General features: G+C 58.3%; 2 protein-coding genes across 3 annotated transcripts; one reads left to right on the top strand and one right to left on the bottom strand.

Moving 5' to 3' along the window:
* Nucleotides 1-1,175: 1,175 nt before the first annotated feature.
* Nucleotides 1,176-5,098, bottom strand: LOC146763975 (lutropin subunit beta-like; the record flags this gene model as incomplete). The annotated part of the gene is made up of 2 exons (XM_085565719.1): nucleotides 1,176-1,489; nucleotides 4,418-5,098. Coding segments are annotated over 2 exons (918 nt in total), but the record flags the coding sequence as incomplete, so codon positions are not given.
* Nucleotides 5,099-6,916: 1,818 nt separating this feature from the next.
* LOC144248144 (uncharacterized) lies at nucleotides 6,917-14,708 on the top strand. 2 transcript variants are annotated; one of them, XM_085565829.1, is made up of 7 exons: nucleotides 6,917-10,556; nucleotides 10,590-11,763; nucleotides 11,864-11,961; nucleotides 12,482-12,550; nucleotides 13,267-13,321; nucleotides 14,396-14,432; nucleotides 14,551-14,708. In XM_085565829.1, the coding sequence occupies exons 1-7, from the start codon at nucleotides 10,479-10,481 to the stop codon at nucleotides 14,585-14,587; spliced, it is 1,548 nt and encodes a 515-aa protein (XP_085421955.1). In that variant the 5' UTR covers nucleotides 6,917-10,478; the 3' UTR covers nucleotides 14,588-14,708. The 2 variants fall into 2 exon arrangements, with proteins under 2 accessions (XP_085421955.1, XP_085421954.1); XM_085565828.1 differs by having other exon boundaries at nucleotides 6,917-11,763.
* Nucleotides 14,709-14,753: the final 45 nt, after the last annotated feature.

Below are 14,753 nucleotides of genomic sequence, written 5' to 3'. Positions count from 1 at the left end.
CAGGGGTTTTGGGGGTCTCAGGACCCCCCAAAATTTTTATTGCCCCCCAAAATCCTATAAATGATTGGTGAGGGTCCCATATTTGTGTTTGGGGGTCTCAGGACTCCCCAAATTCCCCCCAAAATTCCCATTGACACACAGCGCCCCCCGGCGGCCAGGAGGATTTATTACCCCCCAAACCCCATCAATTCGGGTGGGGGGTCCCATCCCCGGGTTTTGGGGGTCTCAGGACCCCCCAAAATCCTACAAATGGTAGGTGAGGGTCCCACAACTGAATTTGGGAATCTCAGGACCCCCCAAAATCCCCCAAAAATTCCCATTGACACACAGCGCCCCCCGGCGGCCAGGAGGATTTATTACCCCCCCCCAAACCCCATCAATTCGGGTGGGGGTCCCATCCCCGGGGGTTTAGGGGTCTCAGGACCCCCCAAAATTTTTATGCCCCCCCAAAATCTTATAAATGGTAATTGAGAGTCCCATACCTGGGGTTTGGGGGTCTCAGGACCCCCCAAAATTTTTATGACCCCCCAAAATCCTATAAATGGTGGGTGAGGGTCCCATACCTGAGTTTGGGGGTCTCAGGACCCCCCAAAATTTTTATTGCCCCCCAAAATCCTATAAATGGTGGGTGAAGGTCCCATACCTGAGTTTGGGGGTCTCAGGACCCCCCAAAATTTTTATTGCCCCCCAAAATCCTATAAATGGTGGGTGAAGGTCCCACACCTGAATTTGGGGGTCTCAGGACCCCCCCAAAATCCCCCCAAAATTCCCAATGACACACAGCGCCCCCCGGCGGCCAGGAGGATTAACCCCCCCAAACCCCATCAATTCGGGTGGGGGGTCCCATCCCCGGGGTTTGGGGGTCTCAGGACCCCCCCCAAATTTTATGACCCCCGAAATCCTATAAATGATAGGTGAGGGTCCCATACCTGAGTTTGGGGGTCTCAGGACCCCCCCAAAATTCCCAATGACACACAGCGCCCCCCGGTGGCCAGGAGGATTTATTACCCCCCCAACCCCATCAATTCGGGTGGGGGGTCCCATCCCCGGGGTTTGGGGGTCTCAGGACCCCCCAAAATCCTACTAATGGTAGGTGAAGGTCCCACACCTGAATTTGGGAATCTCAGGACCCCCCAAAATCCCCCCAAAATTCCCAATGACACACAGCGCCCCCCGGCGGCCAGGAGGATTTATTACCCCCTCCAACCCCATCAATTCGGGTGGGGGGTCCCATCCCCGGGTTTTGGGGGTCTCAGGACCCCCCGAAGCCCCCCGGAGCCCCGCAGAAGGAGGGGCCCAGCCCCAGCACGGCGCAGTCGGCGGCGGCCATGGGGCAGCGGCCGCAGCGACAGCCCAGGGCCACCGGGACGGTGACGGCGGGGTCGGTGCCGGGGGGACAGCCCCCCAAAATCCAGCGCTCGTAGCGCACCCCCGAATAGGTGCAGGCGGCCTGGCGGGGGGGGCCCAGGGGGCTGCGGTAAACCGGCTCCTGAAGGGGGGGGACACGTCCTGATAATGCCCTAAAGACCCCCGAATAATGCCCTAAAGACCCCCGAATAATCCCCAAAGGACCCCCGAATAATCCCCTAAAGACCCCCAAAATAATCCCCAAAGGACCCCCGAATAATCCCCAAAGGACCCCCGAATAATCCCCTAAAGACCCCCGAATAATCCCCAAAGGACCCCCGAATAATGCCCTAAAGACCCCCAAAATAATCCCCTAAAAACCCCAAAATAATCCCCTAAAACACACCCAAATAATCCCCAAAGGACCCCCGAATAATCCCCTAAAGACCCCCAAAATAATCCCCAAAGGACCCCCGAGTAATCCCCTAAAGACCCCCGAATAATCCCCTAAAGACCCCCAAAATAATCCCCTAAAGACCCCCGAATAATCCCCAAAGGACCCCCGAATAATCCCCTAAAGACCCCCGAATAATCCTCAAAGTACCCCGTAATAATCCCCTAAAACACACCCAAATAATCCCCTAAAGACCCCCGAATAATCCCCTAAAGACCCCCAAAATAATTCCCTAAAGACCCCCGAATAATCCCCTAAAACACACCCAAATAATCCCCAAAGGACCCCCGAATAATCCCCAAAGGACCCCCAAAAAAATCCCCTAAAGACCCCCACTAGTCCCCTAATACACACACCGATAATGCCCCAAATGTCCCCAAAATCCTCCCCAAATCCCCCCAAGCCCCCTAAAACCCCTCCAAACCCCCCCAATTTCCCTTAAATCCCCAACCCCCCCCCAAAAAAAAACCCCAAATCCCCCCAAACCCCTTTCCCGAACCCCCAAACCCCCCCCAATTCCTCACGAATCCCCTCCAAACCCTCCGAAATCCCCCAAATCCCCCCAAAATCCCCCCCCCCCAGAATCCCCCCAAATCTCCCCAAAATCCCCCCAACCCCCTAAAACCCCCCCAAATCCTCCCCCAAATCCCCCCAAAATTCCCCCAAACTCCCCAAATCACCCCCAAACCCCATAAAAACCCCCTAATTTCCCCCCCAACCCTCCTCAAACCCTCCCAACATCCCCCCAAATCCCCCCCAAAAAACCCAAAAAACCCCCAAACCCCCCCCAAACCCCCCCAAATCCCCTGAAAACCCCCCAATTTCCCCCCCAACCCCCCCAAAACCCCCCCAAATCCTCCCCAAAATCCCCCCAGCCCCCCTAAAAACCCCCTAAAACCCCCCCAAATCCTCCCCAAATTCCCCTAATTTCCTCCCCAAATCCCCCCCCAAACCCCCTAAAAACCCCCCAAATCCCCCCAAATCCACCCCCAAATCCCCCCCCAAAATTCCCCCAAATCCCCCCCAAAACCCTCCAAAGCCCCCCAAATTCCTCCCAGACCCCCCCAGACCCCCCAAACCCTTCCCAAAATCCCCCCAAATCCCGCCCACACCCCCTAAAAACCCCCTAAAAACCCCCCAAATCCTCCCCCCAAATCCCCCCAAACCCCCTAAAAACCCCTCCAAATCCCCCCAAACACCCCCAAATCCCCCCAGACCCCCCCAAACCCCCTAAAACCCCCCCAAATTCCCCCAAATCCCCCCAAACCCCCCAAATCCCCCCCAGCCCCCCTAAAAACCCCCCAATTTCCCCCACAAAATCCCCCCCAAACCCCTCCAAATCCCCCCAAACCCCCTAAAAACCCCCCAAATTCCCCCAAATCCCCCCAAATCCCCCCCAAACCCCCTAAAAACCCCCCAAATCCCCCAAAATCCCCCCAAACCCCCCCAAACCCCTCCAAACCCCCCAAACCCCCCCAGACCCCCCCAAACCCCCCCAAATCCCCTCCAAATCCCCCCCAAACCCCCCCAAACCCCCCCAGACCCCCCCAGACCCCCCCAAACCCCCCCCAAACCCCCCCAAACCCCCCCAGACCCCCCCAAACCCCCCCAAATCCCTCCAAACCCCCCCCAAACCCCCCCAAACCCCCCCCAGCCCCCCTAAAAACCCCCCAATTTCCCCCACAAAATCCCCCCCAAATCCCCCCAAACCCCCCCAGACCCCCCCAAATCCCCCCAAATCCCCCCAAATCCTCCCCCCAAATCCCCCCAAATCCCCTCCAAACCCCTCCAAACCCCTCCAAACCCCCCCAGACCCCCCCAAACCCCCCCCAAACCCCTCCAAACCCCTCCAGACCCCCCAAACCCCCCCCAAACCCCCCCAAATCCCCTCCAATTCCCCCCAAACTCCCCCAAATCCCCCCCAAACCCCCCCAGCCCCCCCAAAGCCCCCCAAACCCCCCCAAATCCCCTCCAATCCCCCCAACCCCCTCCAAACCCCCCCAAACCCCCCCAGACCCCCCCAAACCCCCCCAAAATCCCCTCCAAATCCCCCCAACCCCCCCCAAACCCCCCCAATCCCCCCAAATCCCCCCCAAACCCCCCCAGCCCCCCCAAACCCCCCCAAACCCCCCCAAATTCCCCCAAATCCCCCCAAATTCCCCCCAAATCCCCCCAAATTCCCCCCAGACCCCTCCAATCCCCCCCAAACCCCCCCCAAACCCCCCCAATCCCCTCCAAATCCTCCCCCAAATCCCCCCAACCCCCCCCAAACCCCCCCAATCCCCCCAAATCCCCCCCAAACCCCCCCAGCCCCCCCAAAGCCCCCCAAACCCCCCCAAATCCCCTCCAATCCCCCCCAAACCCCCCCAAACCCCCCCAAACCCCTCCAATCCCCCCCAAACCCCCCCAAATCCCCTCCAATCCCCCCCAAACCCCCCCAAACCCCCCCAAATCCCCTCCAATTCCCCCCAAACTCCCCCAAATCCCCCCCAAACCCCCCCAGCCCCCCCAAAGCCCCCCAAACCCCCCCAAATCCCCTCCAATCCCCCCCAAACCCCCCCAGACCCCTCCAAACCCCCCCAAACCCCCCCAAACCCCCCAGCCCCCCGGCCGTACCCGCGTGCGGCAGAAGCCCCCGCAGGCGGTGGCGGTGACCGCCCGGCACTGCGGACACTCGTCCTTCTCCAGCGCCACCGTCACGTTCACGGGCCGGCACGGGGGGCGCCCGGGACCCCCCCCCAAAACCGCCGAGACCCCCCCCAGCACCGAGACCCCCCCCCCGGCCACCGCGGGGTCCCCGCGGCTCCCCGAAGCCGCCGGGGTCGCCACCAGCGCCGCCAGGAGCAGGAGCTGCGAGGGGACGGGGAGGGGGCGGTGAGGAATTTGGGGAGGGGGCGTCCTGGGGGAGCCCCCCCCCGGCAATGGGGGCGGCCGAAGCGACCCCCGCCCCCAAATTGGGGGGTCCCCGCCCGTAATTTGGGGGTTAATGGTTCCTTCGTTCCATAATTGGGGGTCCCCGCCCGTAATTTGGGGGTCCCCGCCCGTAATTTGGGGGGCCCACCCCGTAATTTGGGGGTCCCCACCCGTAATTTGGGGGTTAATGGTTCCTTCGTTCCATAATTGGGGGGCCCACCCGTAATTTGGGGTCCCCGCCTGTAATTTGGGGGTCCCACCCCGTAATTTGGGGGTTAATGGTTCCTTCGTTCCATAATTGGGGGGCCCACCCGTAATTTGGGGTCCCCGCCCGTAATTTGGGGGTCCCCGCCCGTAATTTGGGGGTCCCCGCCCGTAATTTGGGGGTTAATGGTTCCTTCGTTACATAATTGGGGGTCCCAGCCCGTAATTTGGGGGTCCCCGCCCGTAATTTGGGGGTCCCCGCCCGTAATTTGGGGGTTCGCCTGTAATTAGGGGGTTAATGGTTCCTTCGTTCCATAACTGGGGGTCCCGCCCCGAAATTTGAGGGTCCCCGCCCGTAATTTGGGGGTCTCGCCCCGAAATTTGGGGGTCCCACCCCATAATTGGGGGTCCCCATGTCCCCCCCACCCCATAATTTGGGGTCCCGCCCCATAATTTGGGGGTCTCCGCCCGTAATTTGGGGTTTAATGACTCCCCCACCCATTAATTTGGGGGTCCCACCCCATAATTGGGGGTCCCCTCCTCCTTAATTAGGGAATATTTGGGGTCTCCCCCCATTAATTTGGGGTCTCCCCCCCCTAAATTAATTTGGGATCCCCTCCCCATTAATTAGGGAATATTTGGGGTCTCCCCCCATTAATTTGGGGTCTCCCCCGCTAAATTAATTTGGGGTCCCCTCCTCCTTAATTAGGGAATATTTGGGGTCTCCCCCCATTAATTTGGGGTCTCCCCCCCCTAAATTAATATGGGGGTCCCCTCCCCCTTAATTAGGAAATATTTGGGGTCTCCCCCCATTAATTTGGGGTCTCCCCCCATTAATTTGGGGTCTCCCCCCCCCAAATTTGGGGTCCCCCCTCACCTGCACCCCCCCCATGGCGCTGCGGTTCCGGCTCCTCTTTTGTTTTTTTTTGGGGGGGGGTCCCCCCTTTATCCCCCCCCCCAAGGCCGTGCGGGGGTGGGGGGAGGGGCCCCGACCTCCCCTCCCCCTCCCCCCCCCCAAATTTGTCCTTGCCCCCTCCCCCCTTTTTATTTTTTAATTTTTATTTTAATTTTTTTAATTTTTTTTTTGGGGGGTGGGGGCGGGGAAAATTTTGGGGTGTCCCCCCCCCAAAAAATCGGGGCTATCCCAGAATCCCCCTCGGCAGCGCGTGACCCCCCCTCCCCCCTTCCCCTCCCCCCTTCCCCTCCCCCCCCCCGGGCTATTTTTAGCTCGGGGCTTCCAATTTCCGCCCCTCCCCCACCCCCCAAAAAAAACCAACAAAAAAAACCCAAAAAAATCCTAAATTTTGGGTCCCCCCCCCAAATTTCAGCTCCTCCCACCCCCAAAATATTTTGGGGTGATCCCCTAAAAATTTGACCCCCCCCGCCCCCCCCAAAAAAAGGGGAAAATGTCACAAAAATGGGTGGAAATATTTAATTTTTATGATTTTTTTTTTTGGGGGGGTGGTGCTCCTAAATCAAATATTGGGGTGTCGCCCCCGCCCCGTAAATGTGATCCCCCCCCAAAATTTGACCCCCCAAAATTTGGGGACAACCCAAATTTGGGGACACCCCCAAATGGGAGAAAAAAACCTAAAATTGGGTCAAAATATTGAAATTTTGGGGGTTTTCTCCTCAATTTACCCCCCCGACGCCAAAAATTTTGGGTTTGACCCCAAAATTTGGGGTGACCCCCCCCCCTAAATTTGCCCCCTCCCCAAAATCTGACCCCCCCAAAATTGGGGCCACCCCTAAATGGGAGAAAACTCCAAAAATGGGCCAAAATCTTGAATTTTTGGGGGTTTTCTCCCCAATTTCCACCCCCCGCCCCCCAAATTTGGGGTGACCCCCCCTGAATTTGACCCCCCCCCCCAAATCTGACCCCCCAAAACTGGGGACACCCCGAAATGTGAAGAAAAACCCCAAAAATTGGGTCAAAATCCGGAATTTTGGGTTTTTTTTCCCCAATTTCCCCTCCCCCCCCCCGGGTCTATTTTGGGTGCCCGCGGTGGGGGAGGGGCGCAGCTGCTGTGGTCACTCAGCGGTCACTCCGTGGTCACTCCGTGGTCACTCAGCGGTCACTCGGTGCTGGACACTCGGTGCCGGGCACTCCGTGGTCACTCAGAGCCGGTCACTCCGTGGTCAGTCGGTGCTGGTCACCCAGCGGTCACTCCGTGGTCACTCAGCGGTCACTCAGCGGTCACTCAGCGGTCACTCAGCGCCGGTAACTCAGCGGTCACTCCGTGGTCACTCAGTGGTCACTCTGTGGTCACTCCGTGCTGGGCACTCAGTGCTGGGCACTCCGTGGTCACTCAGAGGTCAGTCTGTGGTCATTCAGCGCCGGTCACTCCGTGGTCACTCAGCGGTCACTCAGTGGTCACTCCGAGGTCAGTCCGTGGTCATTCAGCGCCGGTCACTCCGTGGTCACTCAGCGGTCACTCAGCGGTCACCCAGCGGTCACTCAGCGGTCACTCAGTGCCGGTAACTCAGCGGTCACTCAGCGGTCATTCAGCGCCAGTAACTCAGCGGTCACTCCGTGGTCACCCATCGGTCACTCAGCGGTCACTCCGTGGTCACTCAGCGGTCACTCAGCTCTGGTCACTCTGAGGTCAGTGCAGTCACTCAGCGGTCACTCAGCGGTCACCCAGCGGTCACTCCGTGGTCACTCAGCGGTCATTCAGCGCCAGTAACTCAGCTCTGGTCACTCCGTGGTCACTCAGCGGTCACTCAGCTCTGGTCACTCTGAGGTCAGTGCAGTCACTCAGCGGTCACTCAGCGGTCACTCAGCGGTCACTCCGTGGTCATTTAGCACCGGTCACTCAGCGGTCATTCAGCAGTCACTCAGCGGTCACTCAGCGGTCACTCTGTGGTCACTCCGTGGTCACTCCGAGGTCAGTCTGTGGTCATTCAGCACCGGTCACTCCGTGGTCACTCAGCGGTCACTCAGCGGTCACCCAGCGGTCACTCAGCGGTCACTCAGTGCCGGTAACTCAGCGGTCACTCTGTGGTCACCCAGCGGTCACCCAGCGGTCACTCCGTGGTCACTCAGCGCCAGTAACTCAGCAGTCACTCTGTGGTCACTCAGCGGTCACCCAGTGGTCACTCCGAGGTCAGTCCGTGGTCATTCAGCGCCAGTCACTCTGTGGTCACTCAGCGGTCACTCAGCGGTCACTCTATGGTCACTTGGTGCTGGTCACTCTGATGTCACTCTGAGGTCACCCAGTGGTCACTCTGTGGTCACTTAGCGGTCACTCCGTGGTCACTCCGTGGTCACTCGTCAGTCATCCACCGTCACTCAGCGGTCACTCAGCACCGGTAATTCAGCGGTCACTCCGTGGTCACTCAGCGGTCACTCAGCGGTCATTCAGCGCCGGTCACTCAGCTCTGGTCACTCCGTGGTCACTCAGCGGTCACTCAGCTCTGGTCACTCTGAGGTCAGTGCAGTCACTCAGCGGTCACTCAGCGGTCACTCAGCGGTCACTCAGCGGTCACTCTGTGGTCATTCAGCGCCGGTAACTCAGCGGTCACTCCGTGGTCACTCATCGGTCACCCACGGTCACTCAGCGGTCACCCAGTGGTCACTCCGTGGTCACTCAGCGGTCACTCAGCGGTCACTCTGTGGTCATTCAGCGCCGGTAACTCAGCGGTCACTCCGTGGTCACTCATCGGTCACCCACGGTCACTCAGCGGTCACCCAGTGGTCACTCCGTGGTCACTCAGCGGTCATTCAGCGCCAGTAACTCAGCGGTCACTCCGTGGTCACTCCGTGGTCACTCAGCGGTCACTCAGCGGTCAGTCCATGGTCACTCAGAGCCGGTAACTCAGCGGTCACTCTGTGGTCACTCATCGGTCACTCAGCGGTCAGTCCATGGTCACTCAGTGCCGGTAACTCAGCGGTCACTCCGTGGTCACTCAGCGGTCACTCCGAGGTCAGTCCGTGGTCATTCAGCGCCGGTCACTCTGTGGTCACTCAGCGGTCACTCTATGGTCACTTGGTGCTGGTCACTCTGATGTCACTCTGAGGTCACCCAGTGGTCACTCTGTGGTCACTTAGCGGTCACTCCATGGTCATTCAGCGGTCACTCAGCTCTGGTCACTCTGAGGTCAGTGCAGTCACAGCACCGGTCACTCATCGGTCACTCATTGGTCACTTGGGACACTCAGCGGTCAGTGGTCACTCCGTGGTCACTCAGCGGTCACTGTGTGATAACTCAGCGGTCACTCGGTCACTCAGTGGTCACTCAAGGTCTCTCATTGGTCACTCGGGACACTCAGCGGTCAGCGGTCACTCAGTGGTCACTCAGCGGTCACTCTGACGTCGCTCTGAGGTCACTCAGCACCGGTCACTCAGTGGTCACTCCGTGGTCACTCAGGGTCACTCATTGATCACTCATTGATCACTCATTGGTCACTCAGCGGTCAGTGGTCAGTGGTCACTCAGGGTCATTCAGTGGTCACTCATTGATCACTCATTGATCACTCATTGATCACTCATTGATCACTCAGGGGTCACTCAGCGGTCAGTCGGTCAGTGGTCACTCAGGGTCACTCAGGGTCACTCAGTGGTCACTCATTGATCACTCATTGATCACTCAGTGGTCACTCAGGGTCACTCAGGGTCACTCATTGATCACTCAGGGGTCACTCAGTGGTCAGTTGGTCAGTGGTCACTCCGTGGTCACTCAGTGGTCACTCAGTGGTCACTCATTGATCACTCATTGGTCACTCATTGATCACTCAGGGTCACTCAGTGTCACTCAGGGTCACTCCTTGGTCACTCAGTGGTCAGTCGGTCAGTGGTCACTCAGTGGTCACTCCGTGGTCACTCAGCGGTCAGTCGGTCAGTGGTCACTCATTGATCACTCAGGGGTCACTCAGGGTCACTCATTGATCACTCAGGGTCACTCATTGATCACTCAGGGGTCACTCAGCGGTCACTCATTGATCACTCATTGATCACTCAGCGGTCAGTTGGTCAGTGGTCACTCATTGATCACTCAGTGGTCACTCAGGGTCACTCAGGGTCACTCAGGGGTCACTCAGCGGTCAGTCGGTCAGTGGTCACTCCGTGGTCACTCAGGGGTCACTCAGGGTCACTCAGGGGTCACTCAGCGGTCAGTCGGTCAGTGGTCACTCCCTGGTCACTCAGTGGTCACTCAGGGTCACTCAGGGTCACTCCTTGATCACTCAGGGGTCACTCAGGGTCACTCATTGATCACTCAGGGGTCACTCAGTGGTCAGTTGGTCAGTGGTCACTCCGTGGTCACTCAGGGGTCACTCAGGGTCACTCATTGGTCACTCATTGGTCACTCATTGGTCACTCAGCAGTCAGTCGGTCAGTGGTCACTCAGTGGTCACTCAGGGTCACTCAGGGTCACTCATTGATCACTCAGTGGTCACTCATTGATCACTCAGGGGTCACTCAGGGTCACTCATTGATCACTCAGCGGTCAGTCGGTCAGTGGTCACTCCGTGGTCACTCATTGATCACTCATTGATCACTCATTGGTCACTCAGCGGTCAGTTGGTCACTGGTCACTCAGTGGTCACTCAGTGGTCACTCATGGCTCCGGCCGTGCTGCTGCTGCTGCTGCTCCTCCGGGCGGGGGCGGCCTGGGGGGAGCCCCCGGAGCTTCCTCACCTTCATCATCCTCACCCTCATCATCCTCATCACCCTCATCATCCTCATCACCCTCACCCTGACCGTCCTCATCCTCAGAGGGAGGAAGGCTCCTTTGGTGGCCCCCATCTTCCTCACCCTCATCATCCTCATCACCCTCACCCTGACCGTCCTCATCCTCAGAGGGAGGAAGGCTCCTTTGGTGGCCCCCATCTTCCTCACCTTCATCACCCTCATCATCATCGCGAGGAAGGCTCCCCCGGCGACCTTCACCATCCTCAGCACCATCCTCATCCTCAGCAGAGCGAGGAAGGCTCCCCTGGTGGCCCCCATCCTCATCATCATCCTCACCCTCACCCTGACCATCCTCATCCTCAGCAGAGCGAGGAAGGCTCCCCTGGTGGCCCCCATCCTCATCATCCTCATCATCCTCACCCTGACCATCCTCATCCTCAGCAGAGCGAGGAAGGCTCACCCGGCGACCTTCATCATCCTCAGCACCATCATCATCTTCATCACCAGAGGGATGAAGGCTCCCCTGGTCACCTCCATCATCTTCATCACCAGAGGGAGGAAGGCTCCCCCAGTGACCTTCATCATCATCATCATCATCACCAGAGCGACGAAGGCTCCCCTGGTCACCACCACCATCATCATCGTCACCACGGCGACGGGGAGGATGACGATGATGAAGGTCAACTGCAGGTGGATGAAGGCCGCCGTCGCCATGACGACGATGAAGGTCAACCAAAGGTGGATGAAGGCCGCCGTCACCATGACGATGATGATGAAGGTCAAGCCCAGGTGGATGAAGGCCGCCGTCACCATGACGACGATGAAGGTCAACCGCAGGTGGATGAAGGCCACCGTCGCCATGACGATGATGACGAAGGTCAACCAAGAGTGGATGAAGGCCGCCATCACCATGACGATGACGAAGGTCAAGCCCAGGTGGATGAAGGCCACCATCACCATGACGATGATGATGAAGGTCAAGCCCGGGTGGATGAAGGCCGCCATCACCATGACGATGATGAAGGTCAACCGCGGGTGGATGAAGGCCACCATCACCACGACGACGATGACAATGATGATGATGACGACGATGATGATGAAGGCCACCCCCTCCCCCACCAAAGCCGCGCCCCCTCCCCCCCCAGCTCCGAGGAGGAGGAGGATGAAGATGAAGATGACGGCGACGAAGGCTCCGAGGAAGAGGAGGAGGAAGGTGGGATTTTTTATTTTTTGGGGGGGGCGGGAAATTTTGGGGATTTTTGGGGTAATTTTGGGGATTTTTGGGGAAATCCGACCCCATCCCCGAAACGCAGGGAGTGAGGAAGAGGAGGAGGAGGAGGAGGAGGAGGAAGGTGAGGCCGAAGGGCGCTACCGGCCCGGCTCCGTCTGCCGCTACTGCAGCTACTGCAAGGTGGGGATTTTGGGGGAAATTTGGGGGGTTTTGGGGGGATTTGGGGATTTTGGGGGGAATTTGGGGAATTTTAGGGAAATTTAGGGGGATTTTTGAGAAAATTTGGGAGATTTTTGGGGGAATTTAGGGGAAAATTGGGGGATTTAGGGAGATTTTGGGGAAAATTGGGGGGAAATTGGGGGATTTTGGGGGGGTTTAGGGGATTTGAGGGGGTTCGGGCAGATTTTGGGGGGATTTTGGGGGGATCTGGACGGAATTTGGGGGGATTGGGGGAATTTGGGGGGATTTTGGGGGAATTTAGGGGGAAATTGGGGATTTTGGAGAGATTTGGAGGGAATTTGGGGGGATTTTGGGGGAGTTTGGGGGAATTATTTTGGTTTTGGGGGGGGAATTTTGGGGATGGTGGGGAAATTTGGGGGAATTTGGGGGGATTTTAGGGATTTTGGGGGGGTTGTGGTAATTTTGGGGGGATTTTGGGGGATTTTGGACCCCCCTGACCCCCCAAATTTCCCCTCCCCAGCACTGCCGGCTCTGCTCGCGCTGCCCCTGCACCGAGGGGGACCCCGGGGACCCCTGTCCCCCCTGCCAGGTGACCCCAAAATCCCCCCAAAATCCCCCAAAATCCCCCCAAAATCCCCCCAAATCTCCCAAACCCCTCAAAACCCCCAAAATCCCCCCAAATCCCCCCCAAACCCCTCAAAAATTCAATTTTTATCCCCCCAAAATTCCCCAAAACACCCCGTCTAACCCCCCCACAAAAACCCCAACATTTCCCCAAATTCCCCCAAAATCCCACCAAAACCCCCCCAAATCCCCCTAAAATCCCTCTACCCCCCCAAAAAACCACCCAAAACCCCCCAAAAAACTCCCAAAACCACAAAATCCCCCCAAAACCCCTCAAAAATTCCCTTTAATCCCCCCCAAAAGACCCCAAAATTCACCAAAACGCCAGAAAAATTCCCTTAAAATCCCAAAAATCCCCCAACCCCCCCCAATTCCTCTAAAACGCCCCAAACGCCCAAAATTTCCCCAAATTCCTCCAAATCTCACCAAAACCCCCCAAAATCCCCCTAAAATCCCTCTAAACCCCCCCAAAAACCCCAAAAAAACTCCCCAAAATCTCCCCAAAATCCCAGAAAACTCCAAAAATCCGCCCCAAAAACGCCCCAAACCTCCCCAAATTTTCCAAAAACCGCCCCAAAACCCCGCAGCTCCCCCCAAAGATCCCCCCAAAATCCCCCAAAATTTCCTGACCCCTCTGGGGACCCCCGGGACCCCCCAAAATTCCCATTTTTGTCCCCCCAGGGCTGCCAGTTCTGTTACCTGTGTCCCCTCCTGTGCGACACCGCCTGCCGGCCGGGTGAGACCCCCAAAAACCCGCCGGGACCCCCAAAAAATCCACCCCGGGACCCCCAAAATCCACCCCAAATCCACCGGGATCCCCAAAATCCGCCCCAAAATCCGCCGGGACCCCAAAATCCATCCCAAAATCCGCCGGGACCCCCAAAAAATCCACCCCGGGACCCCCAAAATCCCCCCCAAATCCACCGGGACCCCCAAAATCCGCCCCAAAATCCGCCGGGACCCCCAAAAACTCCACCCCGGGACCCCCAAAATCCACCCCGGGACCCCCAAAATCCATCCCAAAAACCCGCCGGGACCCCCAAAAAATCCACCCCAAAAAATCCACCCCAGGACCCCCAAAACCCACCCCAAAAACCCGCCGGGACCCCCAAAAAATCCACCCCGGGTCCCCCAAAATCCCCCCCAAATCCACCCCGGGACCCCCAAAAAATCCACCCCGGGACCCCCAAAATCCGCCCCAAAATCCGCCGGGACCCCAAAAACCCGCCGGGACCCCAAAAAAATCCACCCCGGGACCCCCAAAATCCAGCCCGGAACCCCCAAAATCCACCCCAAAATCCACCCCGGGATCCCCAAAAATCCACCCCCAAATCAGCCCCGGGACCCCCAAAATCCACCCGGGAACCCCAAAATCCGTCCCAGGACCCCCAAAAGTCGACCCCGGGACCCCCAAAATCCGCCAGGGACCCCAAAATCCACCCCGGGATCCTAAAATCCATCCCCAGATCCCAAAAATCTGCCCCGGGACCCCAAAATTCACCCCAAAATCCATCCCGGGACCCCAAAATTCACTCTGGGACCCCAAAATCCATCCTAAAATCCACTGGGACCCCAAAAACTCCACCCCTGAACCCCCAAAAATCCACCCCAAAATCCACCCCGGGACCCCAAAATCCACCCCAAAATCCACCGGGACTCCAAAATCCACCCCAAAAATCCACCCCGGGACCCCAAAATCAACACTGGGACCCCCAAAATCCACCCCGGGACCCCCAAAATCCGCCCCAAAATCCACCCGGGACCCCCCAAAATCCCCTGAGACCCCCCAAATCCCCCCCGAATTCCGCAGGCAGCCTCGTGGACGAACTCTCGGGAGCGCTGCTGCAGTAAGTGCCCCCCCAAATTTGGGGAGGGGTCCCCCAAAAATCCCGACCCCCCCAAATCCCCCCCAGCTGATTTTGGGGGCGCCCCCTCCCCAAATTTAACCCCCCTCACCCCCCCCAGGTCACTCGCCAAATTCTTCGAGCCCCCCGAAGCTTGAGGGGATTTTTGGGGGGGGGGCGCGGGTTTGAAGACCCCCCCCTCCCCTCCCCCACCCTGGCGCCCCCTCCCCAAATTTTTTGGGGTGGGGGGGGTGGAAATAAAAAGCTTGAAAGGACGAACGTGGATTTTGGGGGGTTTTTTGGGGGGTTTTTGGGGGGGGTTGA

Source organism: Lonchura striata, chromosome 37, assembly GCF_050655825.1.
Source record: "Lonchura striata isolate lonStrDom1 chromosome 37, ASM5065582v1, whole genome shotgun sequence".
Classification (NCBI taxonomy): Eukaryota; Metazoa; Chordata; class Aves; order Passeriformes; family Estrildidae; genus Lonchura; species Lonchura striata.
This window is presented reverse-complemented; position numbering and strand designations above follow the sequence as displayed.

Excerpts from the sequence above, each read along its gene's own strand:
- LOC144248144 (XM_085565828.1), top strand. The coding sequence starts at position 10,479 with ATGGCTCCGGCCGTGCTGCTGCTGCTGCTGCTCCTCCGGGCGGGGGCG. Across the intron at positions 12,551-13,266 it reads ACCCCTGTCCCCCCTGCCAG|GGCTGCCAGTTCTGTTACCT; the intron begins GTGACCCCAAAA and ends TTGTCCCCCCAG. Across the intron at positions 14,433-14,550 it reads CTCTCGGGAGCGCTGCTGCA|GTCACTCGCCAAATTCTTCG; the intron begins GTAAGTGCCCCC and ends CACCCCCCCCAG.